The following is a 20,706-nucleotide window of genomic DNA, read 5'->3' as shown; positions in this document are numbered from 1 at the left end:
AATTGTTGCTGCAAAACTTTATTTGAACCGAAACTCATCAACAGAGCTGACAGTCCCCAAAACACACTTCCAATAGAACAGCAGTAGGTTAGATTTCTAAACGAGCCTCGAACAAAGAGCGGCGGTCCTGAGGTTCTCTCTAAATTAAATTCAAAGAAAAACAGCACATTGCTCTCAACACACGGACTGTGGACACAACATTGCTGTTGGCAGACAGATATCGCCGATGCCCCGCAGGCGACCGGCTTCATTCTCGGTCACCTTAAATCATTGGTATAGAAATTGAAATATGAAAACGAGGAAGATAGAACACCGTACAAGCTGCAATCAATACGATGAAGTGTGTTGGACATCATGGCACAACCATCGCAAGGCTGGATAAGGAATGCTTTTTCTTTTGTGCTCTGCTTTTCTCCTTTTTGCCTCTATCCTTTCCCTTCCTCTCTCTTGTCTGTAGAACCTTGTGAAGCACCTCCCGGAGCAGGAGCAGCTGAACGCCTTGGCCAAGTATAAAAATGAGTACGCAAATTTGTCCGAGCCGGAGCAGTTTGGGATTGTGGTAAGTACACGCATCAGCTGCTCATAGCGCACCGATGTGTAAATGTGGGACCTGTGATATTCTATCTTTTATATAGTAGAGAACTATAAAGTTGTGATCATAGTTATGCGTACACCGTTTTATACAACTGGTTTATTACTGTATTAATATCAGAAATGCAAATTGTCGTGTATTTGCATCCTTTCTTTCTCTCAAACACACAAACGGAGCACTTTTCATATGAATATCCTCATATCCTGGGCTTTTTAAAATGCTATCTTTTTAAGCCTCTGAGGAAAGGAAGGACACCTGTAGACTTACATTATTCACATTAAACAGCAGCACTGCTGTCTAATTATGTTTGCATCGTTTTCTAAAATACTTTTCAAAGGAGATTTATCCAGAATTATGCATGAGGAGTGTCGAGCTCTTATTGAATCTTGTGTTTCTGCCTAGCGACTAAGTTACTGACAAAACATAGGAACAACTTTCCACTTGTAAGAACCCATGAAAAAATATCACTGAATGAAAATGCAGTGACTGAGCAGGTGATTGGAAAGGGGGGAGGGAGGAGGAGGAGGAGGAGGAGAGGGGGGGGGCGGGCGCAAAAGAGCATGCTCAGCTGGAGTGGATGGTTCATCAGGGAGACATAGAACAAAGAAGAGCCTGTTTATATAATAGTGTTTCGCTTCGGTGCCTGCGTGGGCCCAAGGAGGCCTGTGTGCTTTCAGCTCTCAAAAAAGCTCAGGTTCAAAGGGAATTTGTAATTTACAATTGTGCAAACACGTGTGCAATTTGACTGTTTATTTATTACTTTTTGTCCATGTGTGCCACTCGTGTGCTTGATTTAAGCGTTACCTTGGGTGCAATCGGGTTTCATGGGAATAGATATGATTGCGTTGTTGACATTACGACAAATCTTGCACTGGACACTCGGAAAATGTGTATTGTTTTATGCGGCTGCTTTTGCACACCACCAAGTGAAATGTTTCCGTGTCAACATTTCTGTGTGAAGTCAGGTTTTGAGTAGAATATTGTAAAAAACAAAGCTTTATTTCAAGAACACAGCGTGCTCAACACTGTCCAATAACAACCATCAACACACTGTAGCTTTGGGCATGAGAGGTTCAGAGCAGCTTTAAGAAACATTGGGTTGGGTTTCAGAGGTTTACAAAATAAGAGTTTCACCCTCACATGAAAGAGGTTCAGAGCAGAATAGAGTCAGAAAGAGATCACATGTTACATTGGGTGTTTGACAGAGCAGACCCACTACTGTAAAGAAAAGTAGCCTCCTCTCTTTAAAGTGGTCAAACTTCTCAATAACTCTGGTTAAAGTCAATCATGTCTGTAACCAGCCTTTTTCCATTATTCTTGAGGGAAAGTGTCTGTTTTTCAGAACTTCTTCGTTGTGTTTTCGATGCCAGTTCGGTCTCCTTCTGCTGCTCTGCTATAGTACTCTTCAGGGTTAGCGTCATGATGTTAGCGAGTTAGCTCCATGCTCTTAGCTAGATGCTGCGGCAAGATTTGTGCTTCTTACACTTGTCTGAAGCTCTTTAGATTCCTCACCCCGTTGTAGTCCAGAGAGTTTCAGTCCCAGGACTTTGGAACAACAGACAGGGGAAACTAAACGGCGCATTACTCACTGAGCCTCCAGCTAACCAGCTTCGGTGAGCAACCTGCTCCCGTAGCTCGTGGAGCTCTCTGGGCTGAGGGAACGATACCGGTCTCTGATTGGCCGAATTGTCCAATCACTTGAAATAAGAAACAATGTCATTGGCCAGGGCGCAAATTTTTGCGCCCCAAGATTCACGTTTCATCCGCCAATGAGAAGCCGTCCTTGCCGAAACGACCGTGAAATGTTTGCTCGCTGCCGCACACACACGTTTGGCCGGCGCCCATAAAATGGGGAGGGGCTTCTCTCCGTTATGATGAGTGGCGATATATTATTTATGTCACATTTAACTTAAGTAGTTGTTGACAGGCTTACGGTCTCCCACACACATTTAGCGCGTCAACACGGTATATTTATTATTTAAATTTGGTATATAATGTTTTTTGACAGTTTATATTATATTTTTTTCTTCTATTTTTCCCCATCTAAACATTTTAAGAGGGGCGGCGCCCTAGCGCCCTCTATGGACGCACCGCCACTGGTTACGGTTGATGACTTACGAACTTCATTTCCATCCCTAAAAGCTGAAGAAAGGCAGCAAGGAGTCACACACCGTATGACTGGCACGACTTTGATTTAAAGTCTTTCATCAAGGATTTAAATTGTTTTTACATTCCACAGAGAGATGCTTTTTAAGTCGACCAAAATAACAAGCCATATTTATTAATTTTGATGCATAATTTCACTTTTAACACTCCCCTCACCATCTTCCCACCTCATTGTATTTTGACTCTATATACCAGACATTCTATATATTCTGGGTTCTTTGTAGTCAATTTCGTCCCCCTGTTCCCATTGGAATGCTGAAGCGGATTTATCAACACATTCACTCTGAAGACCCTCCCTTGCTTTTGCCCTTCTTACTCTGATTATTTTCTCTCTGCCACAATGTCAATATCACAAATTTTTTCCCATCCCTGGGCTACATTTTGCCACCATTTATGGTTCCTAAAACCTTGCTGCTTCTTAATTTTGTCTCATTCTTCTTGTGCCGTGCTTCCTCTAACAAACACACACACACATGCGCTCTCGCTCAATGACTGAAATAGTCATTTGATAACATTACAGTAGCTATAATTAAACCCTTGATGGAGGACATCAAACCGCATAGCCAGCTGTTGTGTGAAACAGACAATTGGAACCTGCACCCCGCCCCCCGCACACATACACAATTACTGTTGTGGCCAGGCCCTGGGCCCAATGCAATATTTTCCAATTTCCTCTAATTGTGTCAGTGGTAATCCAAGGCAGCCTATTGTATATTCCACCTCCTCCGCTGCCTGCTCTATATGGACACTAACTCCACAATTAACTTACCGGACCAGGGTCCCAAATCAAATCAGTGCCACCATCAATTACCACTGCCTAGCAACACTTTCCAGCATGCTGGTTGCATTAATGTCTTTTAAATTAGATCGGCTGTACATGAGACTGTGCTAAAAGTGTAATTGTAGTTACTTTAAGTTTGACTATGTTCTGTGACTTTGTTCTCTCGTTTTCCCTTGACCCTTGCTTTGGTCCTCTCGTGCTATATTGCCTTTTCCTACAACTCTCTTTTTCACATCACTCTTTTCTCCCTTCCCCCCAACTCCCCCGTCTCTGTCCCTCCTCTTCCAGATGAGTAGCGTGAAGCGCCTGCATCCTCGCCTCAGCCACATCCTCTTCCGGCTGCAGTTTGAGGAGCAGGTCAACAACCTGCGTCCAGATATCCTGGCTGTAGACGCCGCTTGCAATGAGGTCCGGAAGAGCCGTTCCTTCGGCCGCTTGCTGGAGCTGGTGCTGCTGCTGGGGAACTACATGAACGCAGGCTCTCGAAATGCCCAGTCATATGGCTTCGACCTCAGTTCCCTCTGCAAGGTGAGGGGTTCGAAACGCTGACCGCTTTACAAGAGGGAGCTCTTCATCCCTCCTGTGGTATGGGTTCAACAGGACAGACGCATGTTCAAGAAAGAACCCAAACTTTTGTACACAGCTGTGTTTGTTGTAGGAGCAATATAAAGTTAACATGAAAGTGTAAAGGAAACATATACGATTCGTCTCATTATTTCATTGTATTTTGTTCCGACATTCCCCTGCATATCCATTCTTCTCAGTCTGTGCTGGTGTTTTTTGTGTCTCTTTCTTTCATGTCACATCTATTAGACATTATGTGAGAAACTCATTCAAATGAACACCATCAGCCCAACAAGATATTTTCTTCTCTATCTGCTGGCACCAATCAAAGTGAGCCAAATCAGCCGGGGTTCTTCATTCTCATTCTCCTGCTCTGAATAGAAAACCGAGGCAACGGCCAGCATCCCTTTGAAAGTCTTCTGCACCGGGCAGGACTACCTGTGCTTAGTGGGTCAGCGACATAGCAAATAGGCGTCACCTTTTGTATTTGAAATGGCACGAAGACAGAAGAATAGTGAGCTTACCTCCTATGGCGGAGTGAAGAGAAGGTAATCCTGAAGTATCGAGGCTCCCCCAGTGGTTACATTACAGCTGTTGGCACGCTCACGGCAGTTTCCACAGTAACGACCACCGCAGCCATTCATCACTGCCACCTACCTCTATGCCCTGTTAGACTTGGGGAGCTCATGCTCCTACAAACACCGAAGCATGTGCGTAGACAAACATGGATTTCCTCATACATTCATGATGGATTGGTTTCCATTAATGTGATCGTTTGTCAGTTAATATGAGTCTGTGAAGGAATATGTTTTGTGTTCATTGCCTTTGTAACGTTGCGGTTCCGGCGCGTCCGTTTGCTTATCTTCATCCTGGCATGTTTTGCGACCATGATGTGCGTCGTTGTCGGAGGTGGCAGGTACAGAGGAAGACATCACCTTTGTGCCTTTCCCCCCGGGTTTTGACAACTTAATTCCATGGCACACTCTACAGCGAAAGGGAAATATAGCACAACTGAGAAAAAAAAGCGAAATGTTTACATCGTCAACAATGATTACCATCCATCTAAATTCAGAGGGGCCTTTTGTGAGCGAGCACTTGAAGCTTTTGGGAAAAATAAAAAAAAACATTGGCATAACAGAAATGAAAAGAGATGAGAACGTTTGATTAGACGAGATAATACAAACATGATTAAACCCAGCTGTGCTGAGTGTGCTGCTGCCTACCAATAGATCGCCTAGAGAGATACACAGCAACACACTCCACGGGAGGGATGTTTGCCGGAGATACTGAGAGACATTTCGGAATTAGACTGTAAAAGAGTGATGATGGAAATTTATCGGGGAGTGAAACATTGATGTGTGTTGTCGAGCGAGAGAGCGAGAGAGGAGAGGTCATCACGTTGGGAATATGAGTCTGCTGCATGAGGACAAGACATCAATATGCAAAGAGCTATCGGAAGGAAGCACACGTGCCAGCCTGTCGATGCCAACACAAAATATCGTGTTACTTCTCTACAGTTGCACCAAGTATGATTATTTTAATTCTAATACATATATTGTTTTCTTTCTTCTTGTGCCATGTTCTCTCTTTAGTTAAAAATCCGGTATATATTTTGGTTTTAAGGTTGTGCCCCCTATAGCTTTGCATTCGTTTCGGTGGAGACCAGACTTGGATCAGATCTCCGCATGAAGCGGCCAGCGTTCCATCGTGGGCAGAGCAGAGCACACGGTTGCGCTGGGCTTGACAGTAGCCTCACTAGCCTGCTACACGTCACAACGTTGAACAGTAATCCACATTAGCTTTCCTTTTAGAGTCTCCCAATCTGCATGTATTTGACTGCTCGGCTGCCGCACAATGAACTGCATCAAAGCGTAGCCGCCGCACATGTCGGTGCAGGTGGAGGCTGCTGCGGTTCCCTTCAATACCACCATCAGCGTGCTGTCTGCAGGCTACAGCAGCAGTTTGTTGACTTTGTCGCTCGTTCCCACCGGGGCTCTGGCAGCCTTCCAGCTGCCGTCAATCAAACACAGATACGACACACCCCTCCTCCTACCGATATGGTTCGGGTGAGCCTGGGACATTTTAAGTGACAAGGGAAGTCCAAAGCACTACACAGTGCCAAATATGCAATCAGCCTGTCCCCAATCAGAGCTTTTTTTTTATTGCCTGGCCTTGAGAATCTATTGGCAAATGACGTCAGACTAAAGGAACTGAAATGAAATGCATCTTTTTACTATGCTATGTCTTTGAGAGTAACTTTGTGTGTGTTTTACTGCAGCTAAAGGACACCAAGTCGGCGGACCAGAAGACCACGTTGCTCCATTTCCTGGCGGAAGTATGTGAGGAAGAATTTCCAGATGTGATCAAGTTTGTTGGAGACCTGGAACATGTGGACCGATCTAGCAGAGGTAATGTTGATTATTACCCACGCGCACAATCATCCACACACACAAGCGGTTTTGGTGTATTTCCTCGGTCGTCAAGGTTCTGCACATCTTTTATTGTCTCTCTTTAAGCACGCGAGGATCACTGCTCTAATCACCAAGCAACAACCACGTTGCTTCTTGTTAATTCTAACACTTCAACGAGCTCCCGCTTTTTCTGGGGTGAAATCTCGGTGTGATTATTGCTGTTATTTCGGTTAATGATGGCTTCAACTCAAGTTCCCCCGGTGCACTGGAGTTTCAGCCACTTCCTGTCAAATCAGCATCTCTGCCGGTGTCCCTGCTGGTTGTGCGAAGGCTAAATTAGTAATAAAGCAGTTGGACTATTCTTTGAGCAAAAAAAGCCATAAAAACAATCGAGGCACTTTTTTTCCTTCCTCTGTTTTTTCTTTGACAATATATAAATAAGTCTGCCTTTTTAGCTTTAGTTAGTTTAGAGTTAAATGAGGAAAATAAACTGTTGTGTTCTGTTCAACATGTTGTTTTGGCGACTGAGCTGCTAATGAAATATTTTTTAGATATTTAGAAAGGACTTCTTTGGCTTATCCATTAAGCGTATCACCTGATATAAACACTAGTGACAGTATGGATTATTTCAGTGTTTCCCAAGGATGGGAAAGGCGAGCCTAATGAAAACAATAATGAGCTGTGTGGGCTGTCCAGCTGCATCAACTCGTGATGGATATCACATGTTAACATTGCGTCACATCAAATCAGTGAACTATAAGCCCCAAGAGCCGTCCAGCAAGGCAAAGTAAGTTCACCTGAGCTCTGCGACGTGATCTGAGAAGGAAGACTGGCAATGAGAAAAGGTCCTAGTAACACACTTTTTAAAAGAACTTATATTACATTTTTGTTCTTTCACATTGGCCAGTTTTGACTATTTGAGCGGTTATCAGAGATGTGCTTTGATGAAAACATAAACAGAATGTCTAGGCAACGCTCTCACCGAGACAGAAATAGAACAATCTTTTTCTCTATTCCCTTGTTTTATTTACTCTGAGCTTTACTCTCAACTTTTCTACTTTTGTCACACCCTGGGGATTATTCTGGGATTAGGCGCTTTGATTCTGTAAACATGCATTGTACTCTACCACTTTAGTGTTTGATCTATGCTGCACTCTGTTCATCTGCACTGCTGTTTGATTCTCGCATTAATCTTTCGCTGGAGCACGTTGAAAAAGAGTTATGGCTTCATTTTTCAAAAGAATACTTCAGACCCCGTCGACTGCTCCGATAAAGAGCAATAGCCGGTTTGGATGTTGATTACGATCCCGTGTTGCTTTGACACAAATTCATCTTTCTGATTTGACGCATAGGCTCGCACAGACACACACACACATAGCTTAGTTTTGGCCGTTGTATCCAGAGTATGGTAAAGGTCACAGGCAAGCAGGGACATACTGGGCAGTCTGAGGGACACTCTGTGGAGTGTTTTACATTTGTGCTGCCCTTGAATGTGCTGCGTGGCCACGAGCCCTTGGCCGGGACTCATAAGTACAAGAGCAAGATCAATGGAAGGCACAATCCTTGGATCTCTTCAAGCTTTGTCCACCTCGTGGGCCTCAAGCCAAGTATATATGCAGCCGTAAAGATGCGGTGCTCCTTCTCTGTCACCGTCTTCCCCGCTGCGTGTCGGCACCAGGATGAGATGTGTGCACTAAGTGTCCCTTTGCCCCCGTATCTTGTATATAAGGCACACACATTGCATTTCGTCTTTGCAAGCCATGCCTTTTTGAGTGGCTTATTTTTCATCACAGCCTGGCAGCCGTTCGGGAGGCATCAAGATGCACTAAAAGGCTGCGTTACATTCATAGACACTAACCAAATAACTTACTTGAGCATGAAACAAGGTTGTGTAGAGGAAACAGTAATGATTTGCGCTTTTAGTTTGCAAAAGCCGCCGCCTTTTGACTGTATTACGCAGCCTGGAGCTTAGTTCAGGGTTCTTTTGCCCCTCTCTCTTCTTTTCAGCGCTACAGTCATTATTTCTATTCGACATGGAGAATCCGCCCTTGTCTGCTGCTTCTCCCTCTCTCATCTTCTATGCGTCTGTTTATGTCTGTCAATACCTCTTTATTTCTTCTCTGTGTCTGTCCGACTTTTTTACATTTTTTAAATCTTGCTCGCTGTCCCGTTCCCGTTTCCTTTTGTAAGACGTGAAGCGCGACACACAGCAGTCAGGTTTGGGCAATTAGGGCGGGTTGTTTGTGCGGCGCTCGGTGTCTAGCGTGATGTGGAAATCCGCCAAACACGGAGACATATTAATGTGCTCAATCCGGCCCTGTCAGCTCGTAGATCTTCAAATACCTCGACAGCCGAATTACTACTTCCTTGGAAATCAGCGCGCAAACGCTAAATGGTCCCTTTTGCATCCATTTTGCGTCACAAAGACGGCAAAGCTATTTAGGTTTTGCTTCTGTTCGAGGCTGTTGGCCCCTGAGGAGTCATCACGGAGGATTCGATGATCGTGAGGTGTTGCTCTAATCCGCGGTTCACGCTTAGTTTCGCCACATGTGGCCTGAGTGATGAGCCTCGGGTTTAAAGCCCACTGCAACTCGGTGACCTTCACGCTCTTTCTGTCTGTACTACAGCAGTCGGCGCTCGGCATGTTGAGAGTGTGCACCGGGATTTCTTGCATTACGATCCCCCACTTCCCAGCCTCTGGCACCATCAGTCTAGTCACACTTGTCAGGCGTTGGCCTCAAGAGGCAGATCTGCATTTCTTTCCAGTCTCTTAATTTCCATACATCAAAGGATGATGCATCGTGGTGCCCCGTGTGGAGCGGGGCTGCTTGTGAGAGAGTATGCACCGTTGTGTGCTCCACTCGGTCTCCTTTATAGCACAGCAGGTTGGAAGGGTAATAAAAGGATGTCAATGGGGGGGATTTGACCTCTACAAATATTCCAATTATTATTCCTTGAAAACATCCTATATCTGTCTGCAACCCCTCTGGACCGCAGAGCAATTCAGGCCGCACGGCGAATAAAATCGCTCACGCTTTAACACACAGACTGAGAAGGCAGGAGCAGGGTGGCCAGACGGAACAGAGAAGACTCGCAATCACACTTGTATGCGTTTCGTCTCCAGCGCTGCTCTTCACCGGACCACAGAGCAATTATTTTGCAATTCCTAAGTCGTCTGTGACAGATGTGCGTTCACGCAGCATCATTTGTTTTCATTTGTTTAAGACGTTTCTGTGTGTGAAACAAAACATTCCAGCTGTTACACTCACACACACTCCTGATCAGTCCCAGGCAGGTTCTCACCTGAAGCCTGTTGTTGCCGGTTTAACAGGTAGAGCTGTACCGGTGTCCTAGAGGACCAATACTACGGTCTCCAGACAGCAGGAGGACCGAGGATTTGGTCCTGGCTCCCCCAGCACGACTCCATAATTAATTTGCAATAACACCTAACCCCTTCCCTTAATCCCTAACCCAACAATTATAGGAATATATCCCCACTCTGGAGAATCGCCACCATTAATTCATAAAACGCGTCTCTAAGGGGAAACAAAGCCAGTAGAAGATATGTTCTATTAGCCTAATGAAACAATATGAATAACATTTAAAATATATTACTGTGATTGGCAATATCATTGGAGCTTTTCTCAGGGAACCACATGCAAAAAAAAGGATAATGAAATGAGTCTTGCCCCTCTCAGATTAACTCTCACAGGTGAGATACAAATAATCTATTGTCCCCTTTTGCAATATAACTTAACAGAACTGAATACGTGCCTCGCACTTGGACACTGCAAACCCCAAGTAAAAATAAAAGAAATAAAAGAAACACCTCAATACAGAGAACACCAATCGGAACCAAATGACTAACAAACCTGACTGTTCACTCCTAAAAATGAAGACGTTTCGCTACACGCCTTCACAGCTGAGACACAATCCCATCTCCACTCGCTCCTCTCTGAACAGGAGCTTTCTTTCCCAGCAGCTGATTGGCCTTGGGTAAGAACCATGCATGATGCACCAATATAAAAATGTATTTGTAATGTTTGCCATTGCCTTTTTTGGGTGTGTTTTCTTGACCTCATTAACAAAAATCTTGCGACTTGGATTGGGACGCCAACAAGAAAGGATCCCTCTGTTTTGCTTTCCGTCTCGCCTTCCCTCGCTCTATTCTCAGTCAACGCAACACCGGGCTTTAATCATTTCTATTAGCAGACTGCCCGTCTGGCCTCCTTTCACACCTCCTTCAGCAGATTTTGGTTGCTTGGTTATGCAGGAAAGCTTTCGCAATAAATGGAGACAATAATTTCATTGGGATTGAATTGCCTGTTTGATTTGTTCACAACATGTTTTTTCTTGCTGTGCTGTTAGTTCCTAGTCTGATTTTTAAAATATTCATTTCTAACTAAGAGTGTAAATACGATTTCATGGATCCAGTAGAGGTGAAATTAAACCTTCAAGTATTTGGAGCAGGGGGCTAGACCAGGGGTGGGCATACTTTTTGACTTGCGGGCCACAATCGGTTCTAAAATTTGTCAGAGGGGTCGGGCCAGGAGCATTTGGACACGCAATGTATTTCATTAAACCTGGAGATTGCGTCTGTTTTTTATACATTTCAATTGAAGGTGCAAAGACGGGACACGTGACGGGACACGTAACGTTTAGTAAAGACTCTTACCCGGTCCAAGTGGACCTCTTGTGGCTGCGTGTTCCTCCTCGTGGCTCCGCAGCTCCTCCTCCGGAGGCTCCGCGCTGCTCGCCAAAATCACTGCGGCTGTTTCTAAATGAGCCTCACCTGTGTGGTGGGCGGGTCCCTTGTGATTTACTGAGTGTTCATTGGTTGTTTTTTTCGCAAAATGTTGACAGACAAACGGATTGACAAATCATGGTGAAGGGTTTCGTGTGACGAGTACTTTCCGCGCCAACGCACACCGGAAGTAAACAAGGTTGCGATTTGGACAAGTTCGGCGGGCCGGATTAAAAAGCCTAACGGGCCGGATGTGGCCCGCGGGCCGTAGTTTGCCCATGTCTGGGCTCGACATTACACACGGCACCTTAACTACTGTATGCTCTTGACGCATCTCTAACCAATGACTTTCTTTGTTCCGAAAAAAGAAAAATGGAATAAGAATAAAAAAGAATTTGTCTGCTGAAACCGTAACAACTACTTTAACAGGTTTCGGTTCTCCTCCAGATTGGGAGTGTGATTTCTTAACAAATACATGTCGCCAGGCTGTGAATACAGCCTTGATTGAGACACCATTGGTCACTCACACTGGACTCTGGGGAGAGCTTTTAGAGGACTGGTGGGCTGTGACATTTCCAGTGCCAACAACTGACTTTCTACTCTTACTGCCGGGGCAGAGGGACAGAGCGATGGAAGCAGCAACACGTGACATTTAAAAGCAGGACTTTGAGAACAAAGTAAAGCATGCAATGAGGAGAAAGAACTGATGTGATATATTATCTGACAAAGTAGCTGTGCTGTCTTTGTTAATGCAGTGTGTTTGGACTTCTCTCTCTCGCCCCATCGTGCGTGACGGGCGAGTGAAAAGTGCCTTTTCCTCTCCGCCATCTGAATGGCAGTGCGGTTCTGTTCGTACATTCAAGAGCTCATCCTCACCTGCTGTTGCAAGACAGCACTCAGACTCCGCTCCTTCTCTTTGAAACACCGCAGACTCATTTATTAAAATATCTGTGTGCTTGAGTCCTAGACAGTTGCCCTCATCACTAAATGGGTTTCATGCTATGAACTCAGTGAGCAGCTTGGCCACATTGAAGTTCTCTTTCGCTCGTCTTTTTTTTTATCTTCTCCTTTTCGTAAAGCATGTTTTAGGATCAAGGGACATTTGAAACTACGTAAAAATTAGCAGCTTATGCCTTTTTGTCAAGCAGGGTCTAATCGGGGTAATTTAAGCCATATGCTATATTCAGTGACTAGCTTAAAGTGTCAGCCATGACCAAGTTAACAGAAAGTTAGGCTCGGTGTCCCCCTGCTCTCCCACCTGCATGATCCACCCACCTGTTGACAAGACAAAGGATGGAGGCCGCTCCACCCGTTGCTCTGTTTGTGTCACTGATAAACAACAGGTATTTACACTTCACTACAATTCGAATGTGAGTAAGGGCATTGTATTCTCTGGTGTGAATGCAATTGCTTGCGACGCACACATTGAGCGTATAATAGGCAAACGGAATAATAAAAAGCAGTGCATTGAACGGTCCTTCACTTGATGTTTATTTTTTCCTCATTCATTGTTTATTCCCATGGTGTTCCCGGCACAGTGTGAACTCACAATAAGCATGCTTTGCTACTGAGCCGGTGCCTCTCTTTATTTTTTTCCTCCTTGTTATTTTCTTTGTTTTTGTGTATGTGGTTTTTTTCCCATTTACTTTCAGAGCCTCAACATAATAATGCATTTAATTGTACCTGTTATTGAATTGTCCTCTCTCTCTGCTTATTTCTTCACATATTCCTTGGAATGTGGGTGTGTGTGTGTGTGTGTGTGTGTGTCTGTTTGTGCGTGTTGATGTATGTGGGTGTGTATCAGTGTCTGCAGAGAACCTGGAAAAGAGCCTCAGGCAGATGGAGAGGCAGCTGCTGCAGCTGGAGAGAGACCTGGAGACTTTCTCCTCCCCCGATGACCCAAACGACATGTTCTTCACTAAAATGGAAATATCCTTTGCACACGCATGCATTCCCCTCACCAGTTAGGGGCTTTTAAAAATATATATAACAATTCAACACTGATGCTGCATCGGCTGTCAGAAGGGCAAGTTTTCATATGTTAAAGGTCTTAATGATGAGAGAAAAATCCACCGTTAAATAATAAAATCGTAAGAAGGAAAAAACTCTGAAGTCTTTGGCCGATTGAACGCCCCGTTGAACTCATTACCGTTTATCTTTTACATAATGACATTCTCAGGACATTTTGTAATGAAAACCTTTTTAAAGTGACTCTACTCCTCTCGTCCCCCAAAATTAAAGTGTCCATCACTTTGTTTATATACAGACTATCTACAACTCATCGTGATCCGCAATGTACGGTAGAGGCATAATATGCTGTTAAAATGCAAAAGGTAGGACACGCAGCTAGTTCTCCCACCACCAGTCCTATATAGATATTTTTATATATACTGTCGATGAGTGGCATCCCATTGCAAAATCAGGGTTTAGTCCCAATACCCCCTTCTCAGCTCGATTTTTGAAGGGTAAGTTGCACTGAGAGCAACTTCAAAATGAAAGGGAGAGATGGAGAGAGGGAGAATCAGGACGGAGCCTCCTACATCTTTCTCTCGCTCTCTTTCCTTTTGTGTTTGCTGCTCGAGACGAAATTAGTTGAATTAGTTTAATTCAATTGTCAGCTTATGATAATTAAACAAAATTGCTATTTCACAAACGCATGAATCTGCAATTTCACTTGTATTGTCTCTCCGCCCTCTTCAGCGCCCCTTGTTGACAGCTGTCCATATCTGTCTGGCAGAAGTGTTAATTATTCATTGTACGTTGAGGTAGTTCCAGTGGATCAGGTTGACAGGCGCGTCTCAGCCCAGGTGTGTAAGTGTGTGTTCAATAATACACCGTGTACCTGGCCTCTTTCATGTAGTTTTGATCGATAGCCTTCGGGCTGAGCCACTGACGGCTTGTGCTGCAGGAGTTTGGAGAGAACTTGGGTGCAATAGGCAAAGGTTCACTGAAAATGGATTTGACAGCTCTGTCTTTCTCGACCTTGCTTTGCAATTCCAGGTGCCATGAAAAAAGAAAAAGCTCATTTTAGCAACTCCTTCAAAAGTGAAAATAATATCTGGAATCTAACTGTTACCGCTCATTAAAAAAAAAACACTGAGCGTCGAGGCTCTAATTTTAAGCCATAGAGACCAAAAGTCTCATCAGATCTTATATTTGATCTAAATGGAGCCGCTTAAGCTGCTCAATGTCATATTTACCTCGAGGCCTATGAGAGCCTCACACTCCGTGCTGTGCTCATATTTTTGGAACTTGTCCACCCAACTTTTGTTGACAACAGAACAATATAGTTTTATTGGTAGCCTTGTCGATAGTCACTTCCTGTGCCTACGACCTGGAAACTCCTGAAAGCAACAAAGGTGTGACTAAGACTTTGGTGCACTCTTGAATTAATTTGATATATAATTATATATATTTTTTTAAGTTTCATTTGAAAATATTTTGTTGCCCATAATGTAAAAAAAGCAGCAACTCTCACGATGACTTTATTAAGCTGTACTATAGATGTGTCTGCTAATCGATATTGGCAAGCCGTGTTTGGATAAACTATCTCTTTAAAGGAAACCATTTACCTTATTATCCCACATTAGAGAATACCGACCATTACCGAACATTACTCGGTTAAATCTTTGAAGATTCCATGCAGATCATAAGATTTCTAAAAGTACGAGATCAAAGGCAAAGAGATAAGCTCTTTTATTCGTGAAGTTCCAGGCCTCATCCTGTAGAAGCATCTTTAAAGATGATACAGCTTCACCTGCAGCTGAAGTACATCATTATTCCAACGAACAAAATCGAACCAGCTCAACGTGAGAAGCTCGCAGTGTCACATCGGTGACCTTGAAAGTTTCATGACACTACTACTGCTACTTGAGTATGCAGTTTGTGGCATAAGTGTTACACTTCTGAGCTAAGCTTGGAAAAGTGGCCTATGAAAACTGGCGAGAAGAAGAAGCAAAAATAGTGAGAAAATGAAAAATGGGCAAAGAAAGTATGTTTGAATAGATGGAGGGAAAAGAGTGAAGGATCAGTAAGAAAGCAAGATTGAACAGACAGTTTGGAGAAGGAGCTGCAGTGGGCCACTGATTTCTCTGGAATAGGGGACGACTTTAGGAGAGCGGGAACGGGAGGAGGAGAAATATTTAGCACCCCATGATACTTATCAACCACTACTCTCGTCAATGTATTCTTTTCTCCCTCTTCGCCTTTCCATCATCTGCTCAGGCTTTCCTCGTGCCTCTTTCCAGAAGCTGCTGGCTTGCAAGGATATTACTGACGAGTCAATCTGGGAGCAGTGCCTATTGATCAGCATTTATCCCGCTGTGAATAGGTCGTCCCATCCACAGCCAGATTCAAGCGAGGCCAGACATCAAATAGGTCCATCAATTGAGCGGTAATGAAGGGCCACAGCAGGAGCCAGAGAGGCTGCCCTCGTCATTGTGATAGCACAGACAGACAGACATGTTTGCTTCTTATCTGCCATTCAATTCAGTTTATTTGTATAGCCCAATTTCACAAATTACAAATTTGTCTCGGAGTGCTTTACAATCTGTACACATAGACATCCCTGCCCCAAAACCTCACATCGGATCAGGAAAAACTCCCAAATAACCCTTCAGGGGGAAAAAGGAAGAAACCTTCAGGAGAGCAACAGAGGAGGATCCCTCTCCAGGATGGACAGATGCAATAGATGTAATGTGTACAGAAGGACAGATTTAGAGTTAAAATACATTCAATGAATATGACAGTGTATGAATAGTTCATAGTAGGCATATTCCACGATGGAGACCTCCACGATCCATCAGGCAGATGGAGGTAGAGAGGAGGAGTGGGCGGAGTCTCAACAGTGGGCGGAGTCTCAACAGGGCAGTAGCGTAGTTGGTAGCAGGAATTCCACGACCCAGACCTCGATGATCCATCAGGCAGATAGGATCTATGTCGTCTCATAGGGTCCGATGACCCCATGAGACGTGAAGTCAAAAGGACTCCGGGGAGAAAGCGGAGACAAGGTTGTTGGGGTCATTCGTAAGGCTCTTGGTGAGTGGGTGATTGTGGGTTTCTAACAACTATAACCTGTGTGCCCTCGTCCACAAACGTATCAACAGAGCAGAGCTGCCCTTCGCTCTCCGAGGTTAAACCAGTAGGACCTTGAGACGCCCTTCCAATGCTCGTCAGTCTGTGCAGGCGATGTTCAAATTATTTTGTGTCTGTTTGCGACACTAAGTCTCTGTGCTGTGGGATATACATCTGTAACTGAGGACCAGGTCTTGACACTATTGTTGTGACATTTTGAAGTGCAAGGACATGTAATTGCTCTACACAGGGAGAGAGAGAGGTGGCACGGTGTTCATTTCTCGGGGTTAGTCTGACAAAAAAAAAACATAATTAGACGTTGCTCGCTTTCAGATTTGGCACAGACCCAGTGCAGAGTGCAAATACCTAGTCTTCTGCCGTGTTTATATAAATTTGAAAAAGAAATACTGGGAAAAAAAATGCTGAAAGCTTTTCAGTCGATGTGTGATCTGATTGGATGGGCTTTGAATTGGCAGTGGCAGAGAGGGTTGAAGTTGGAACAGTTGGAACCTTAAGTGCAGTAAAGTCCCTTTTTTTTCTTCTTTTCAGAGCAGACATTTTAATTTTTTTATTCCTGTTAATAGATTTGCATTTAACATTGTGTCCAATAAAGCAACACCGCATTGTCCTCAGTCAGACATGAGTCACAGATGCTGCAGGAGCGATCTGACTGGCGGTCTCCGAGCAAACGTAAATGCATTGATTTATTTGTTTATTTTTTCCCACACTTCCTGTATTGCTGTACAATATGGAAGTAGGATAACTGCTCAAGTATGTAATTAACAAGCGACAGAGACCTTGACAGTGACCCTCACAGCTTCAGCAAGGTTGCCAGGGAACAGTATGGCAAGCTGGTGGTAATGCACGGCAACATGGAGACGCTCTATCAGAACATGCTCGAGTACTTCGCCGTTGATCCCAAGAAGACCTCTGTGGACGAGCTGTTCACTGATCTCAGCAACTTCCGTGCCATGTTCGCTGTGAGTATTTCGCGCACCGCTTGACCTCTTGCTGTGCATGGGAACATTCGATTGACATCGGGTGGCCAAGAGTTATTTGAGTTGATCTTTTACATTACATGTCATTTAGCAGACGCTTTTATCCAAAGCGACTTACAATAAAGTGCATTTCAACCTAGAGTACAAACTAAGAACAACAAGAATACAGGAAGTAACATCTTCAGTGGAATTGGCGGTGCCTTGAGGTATTTGATTACATTTTGACATCCAAATAAGCATAGTTAATGCACCGCTAATCGCATGTTGCAGATGTTTACCAGTGATGTGTTAATTTGTTGGCTCTTGAGAGAATTTATTGAAATTGTGGCACATACTGTCGATGCATTAAGCAACTGCACCTGTTTAACTAAAATACCCTGGAGTGCCACCTCATGTGGACTATACTGAACAATTATTGTTGATTTAATTCTGTCTTTAATCAACTGAAGGTATTTCAAAAATATAGGTCTGCTTTTCTTCATTCGTATTCATGAGCAGCACTGGCGTAAGGAAAAAAACCATAAATGGCATTATCAAGTCATATTTAAAATTGTACTCTTTACTTTTGGGCCGCATCAAGACGAAGCTCAACCTCTCTTGTGCGATTATAACATCTGTGGCATTAAGCAAGGCAGAACAGTGCCAGTCCTGTTTAGTCCAGTCTCCCCCCGACATTTACAGTGGGGAAAAAAAAGTATTTAGTCAGCCACCAATTGTGCAAGTTCTCCCACTTAAAAAGATGAGAGAGGCCTGTAATTTTCATCATAGGTAGACCGCATCTATGAGACGAAATGAGAGAAAAAAATACTGAAAATCACATTGTCTGATTTTTAAAGAATTAATTGGTAAATTCCTCGGTAAAATAAGTATTTGGTCAATAACAAAAGTTTATCTCAATACTTTGTTATCTACCCTTTGTTGGCAATGACAGAGGTCAAACGTTTTCTGTAAGTCTTCACAAGTTTTCCACACACTGTTGCAGGTATTGTGGCCCATTCCTCCATGCAGATCTCCTCTAGAGCAGTGATGTTTTGGGGCTGTCGCTGGGCAACACGGACTTTCAACTCCCTCCACAGATTGTCTCTGGGGTTGAGATCTGGAGACTGGCTAGGCCACTCCAGGACCTTGAAATGCTTCTTACAAAGCCACTCCTTCGCTGCCCTGGCGGTGTGTTTGGGATCACTGTCATGCTGAAAGACTCAGCCACGTGTCATCTTCAAGGCTCTTGCTGATGGAAGGAGGTTTTCACTCAAGATCTCACGATACATGGCCCCATTCATTCTTTCCTTTACACGGATCAGTCGTCCTGGTCCCCTTGCAGAAAAACAGCCCCAAAGCATGATGTTTCCACCCCCATGCTTCACAGGTATGGTGTTCTTTGGATGCAGCTCGGCATTCTTTCTCCTCCAAACACGACGAGTTGAGTTTTTACTTCTGGGATTTGTGTTCACCGTTCTTGTGATCATTTTGACCCCACGGGGTGAGATCTTGCATGGAGCACCAGATCGAGGGAGACTATCAGTGGTCTTGTATGTCTTCCATTTTCTAATAATTGCTCCCACAGTTGATTTCTTAACACCAAGCTGCTTACCTATTACAGATTCAGTCTTCCCAGCCTGGTGCAGGTCTACAATTTTGTTTCTGGTGTCCTTTGACAGCTCTTTGGTCTTAGCCATAGTGGAGTTTGGAGTGTGACTGTTTGAGGTTGTGGACAGGCGTCTTTTATACTGATAACGAGTTCAAACATGTGCCATTAATACAGGTAACGAGTGGAGGACAGAGGAGCCTCTTAAAGTAGAAGTTACAGGTCTGTGAGAGCCATAAATCTTGCTTGTTTGTTATTGACCAAATACTTATTTTACCGAGGAATTTACCAATTAACTCTTTAAAAATCAGACAATGTGATTTTCTGGATTTTTTTTCTTTCTCATTTTGTCTCTCATACATGCGGTCTACCTTTGATGAAAATTACAGGCCTCTCATCTTTTTAAGTGGGAGAACTTGCACAATTGGTGGCTGACTAAATACTTTTTTTCCCCACTGTATGTCATCACTGAGCTCCGCGGCCTTATCAGACTGGCGCTACCGTGAGCTGTGGAGACCCACTGTGTTAATCAGCAGGATTAGTGGCACAGGCCACTGGGTGAGACAGATAATAGTAGCTAATTAACCGACTAAAATTCCTGCCCTACCCCCAACTTAACATCTACCTCACACACACAGATGGGTTTCATGCCTCTTTTCTGCACAGTCATCAGTTATACCTCAGATTCTCTTGTACTCCAACGCTTTGTCGATACGTTTGTGTTTTTGGCATCTGATGTCGACATTTCATGCGTTCTGTATACAATGTACAAGTCCGACTGGTGTTGAATAGGTCTGCAGTCTACATCGTTATGGAGTTTAGATAGCCAACTGCTAAACTAATAAGTTCAAATATTTATATATATATATATATATATATATTAAAGAGTTTTACACTATCTTTTCAAAACAACAATAACGTGCATAACAAAACTAGTGCAGATATGTGTGAGTCATCACATTTAATTTTATTATTATGCGCTGCAATGAGCTTTCCACTACACCTCTTTTTAAAACGGGGTTGCAGGGTTGATCCGGCCACTCTCAATAAAGCTCAATGTTGAGCTCTTGTTTTGAAGGGCAACAGCAGGAAAGCCGATCTCACGAGGCAAGACCTGGCAAGTCGCCAGAATCTCGTCCGTTGCGCATGCGCAGCGTAACCTGTTAACGCCGTAACGTAAACATTTACAGGAAAGTACAGGCATTTAATGACTTAGTTTTATGTCTGTGTAGTTTATAATGTGTGAAGTTCTCAATAAAGGTCTTGAAATAAATGATCATCATTTCCCCTCGCGCCCCACCTCGTTTCTGCTCCTGAACCCGGAGCAGGGAGCTACTCAGAGTTCTACTTGTCTGTCTTCACCACCGTGGGAAAGCAGATGTATCGGTTTGCTTTTCACGTGACATGTTGGACGCTCTCTGCCGGCTGGTGGGAGTGAGCTCACCTTTTTGTGCGCGCAAGTGTCTGTACGCATGGAGGCGGAGCTTCGCCGCTCGCGATACGGAGAGCCGAGAAAAGTGTTAACGCCACAACGTAGAGACAGAAATGACGTGCCGCTGTGTAGATACGATCAATAACATACGACCGTTCAGTTTAATAAAAGAACAAGCTCTGGAACCTTAAATTACTTCTGTTGTATTACTTCCATGGCACTATAGAGAGAATTCCAGGGGGGCTGGCGGTGATTTCCCGCCACCCTGTTATAATGGGAGGGGAAACACTGGTCAATATGTTCCATGCATTTGTCTAATGCTACTTCCATAACATGTGCTGCTGGCACTGTGGTCCTTTT

The 20,706-nt window shown here is 44.0% G+C and overlaps 1 protein-coding gene across 1 annotated transcript in view; it reads left to right on the top strand.

Annotated features, from left to right (window-relative positions):
* The window catches only part of LOC130192398 (protein diaphanous homolog 3-like), a 161,674-nt gene that overhangs the window by 71,567 nt on the left and 69,401 nt on the right, over nucleotides 1-20,706 (top strand). The window contains exons 20-24 of the mRNA XM_056412368.1: nucleotides 458-559; nucleotides 3,828-4,067; nucleotides 6,382-6,511; nucleotides 13,063-13,188; nucleotides 17,148-17,311. Coding sequence (XP_056268343.1) covers nucleotides 458-559; nucleotides 3,828-4,067; nucleotides 6,382-6,511; nucleotides 13,063-13,188; nucleotides 17,148-17,311 — 762 coding nt within the window. The remainder of the gene's footprint in view (nucleotides 1-457; nucleotides 560-3,827; nucleotides 4,068-6,381; nucleotides 6,512-13,062; nucleotides 13,189-17,147; nucleotides 17,312-20,706) is intronic.

The sequence above is a fragment of the Pseudoliparis swirei genome, chromosome 4 (genome assembly GCF_029220125.1).
Source record: "Pseudoliparis swirei isolate HS2019 ecotype Mariana Trench chromosome 4, NWPU_hadal_v1, whole genome shotgun sequence".
Classification (NCBI taxonomy): domain Eukaryota; kingdom Metazoa; phylum Chordata; class Actinopteri; order Perciformes; family Liparidae; genus Pseudoliparis; species Pseudoliparis swirei.
The sequence above is the reverse complement of the archived record's forward strand: the minus strand, read 5'-3'. Positions and strand labels throughout refer to the sequence as shown.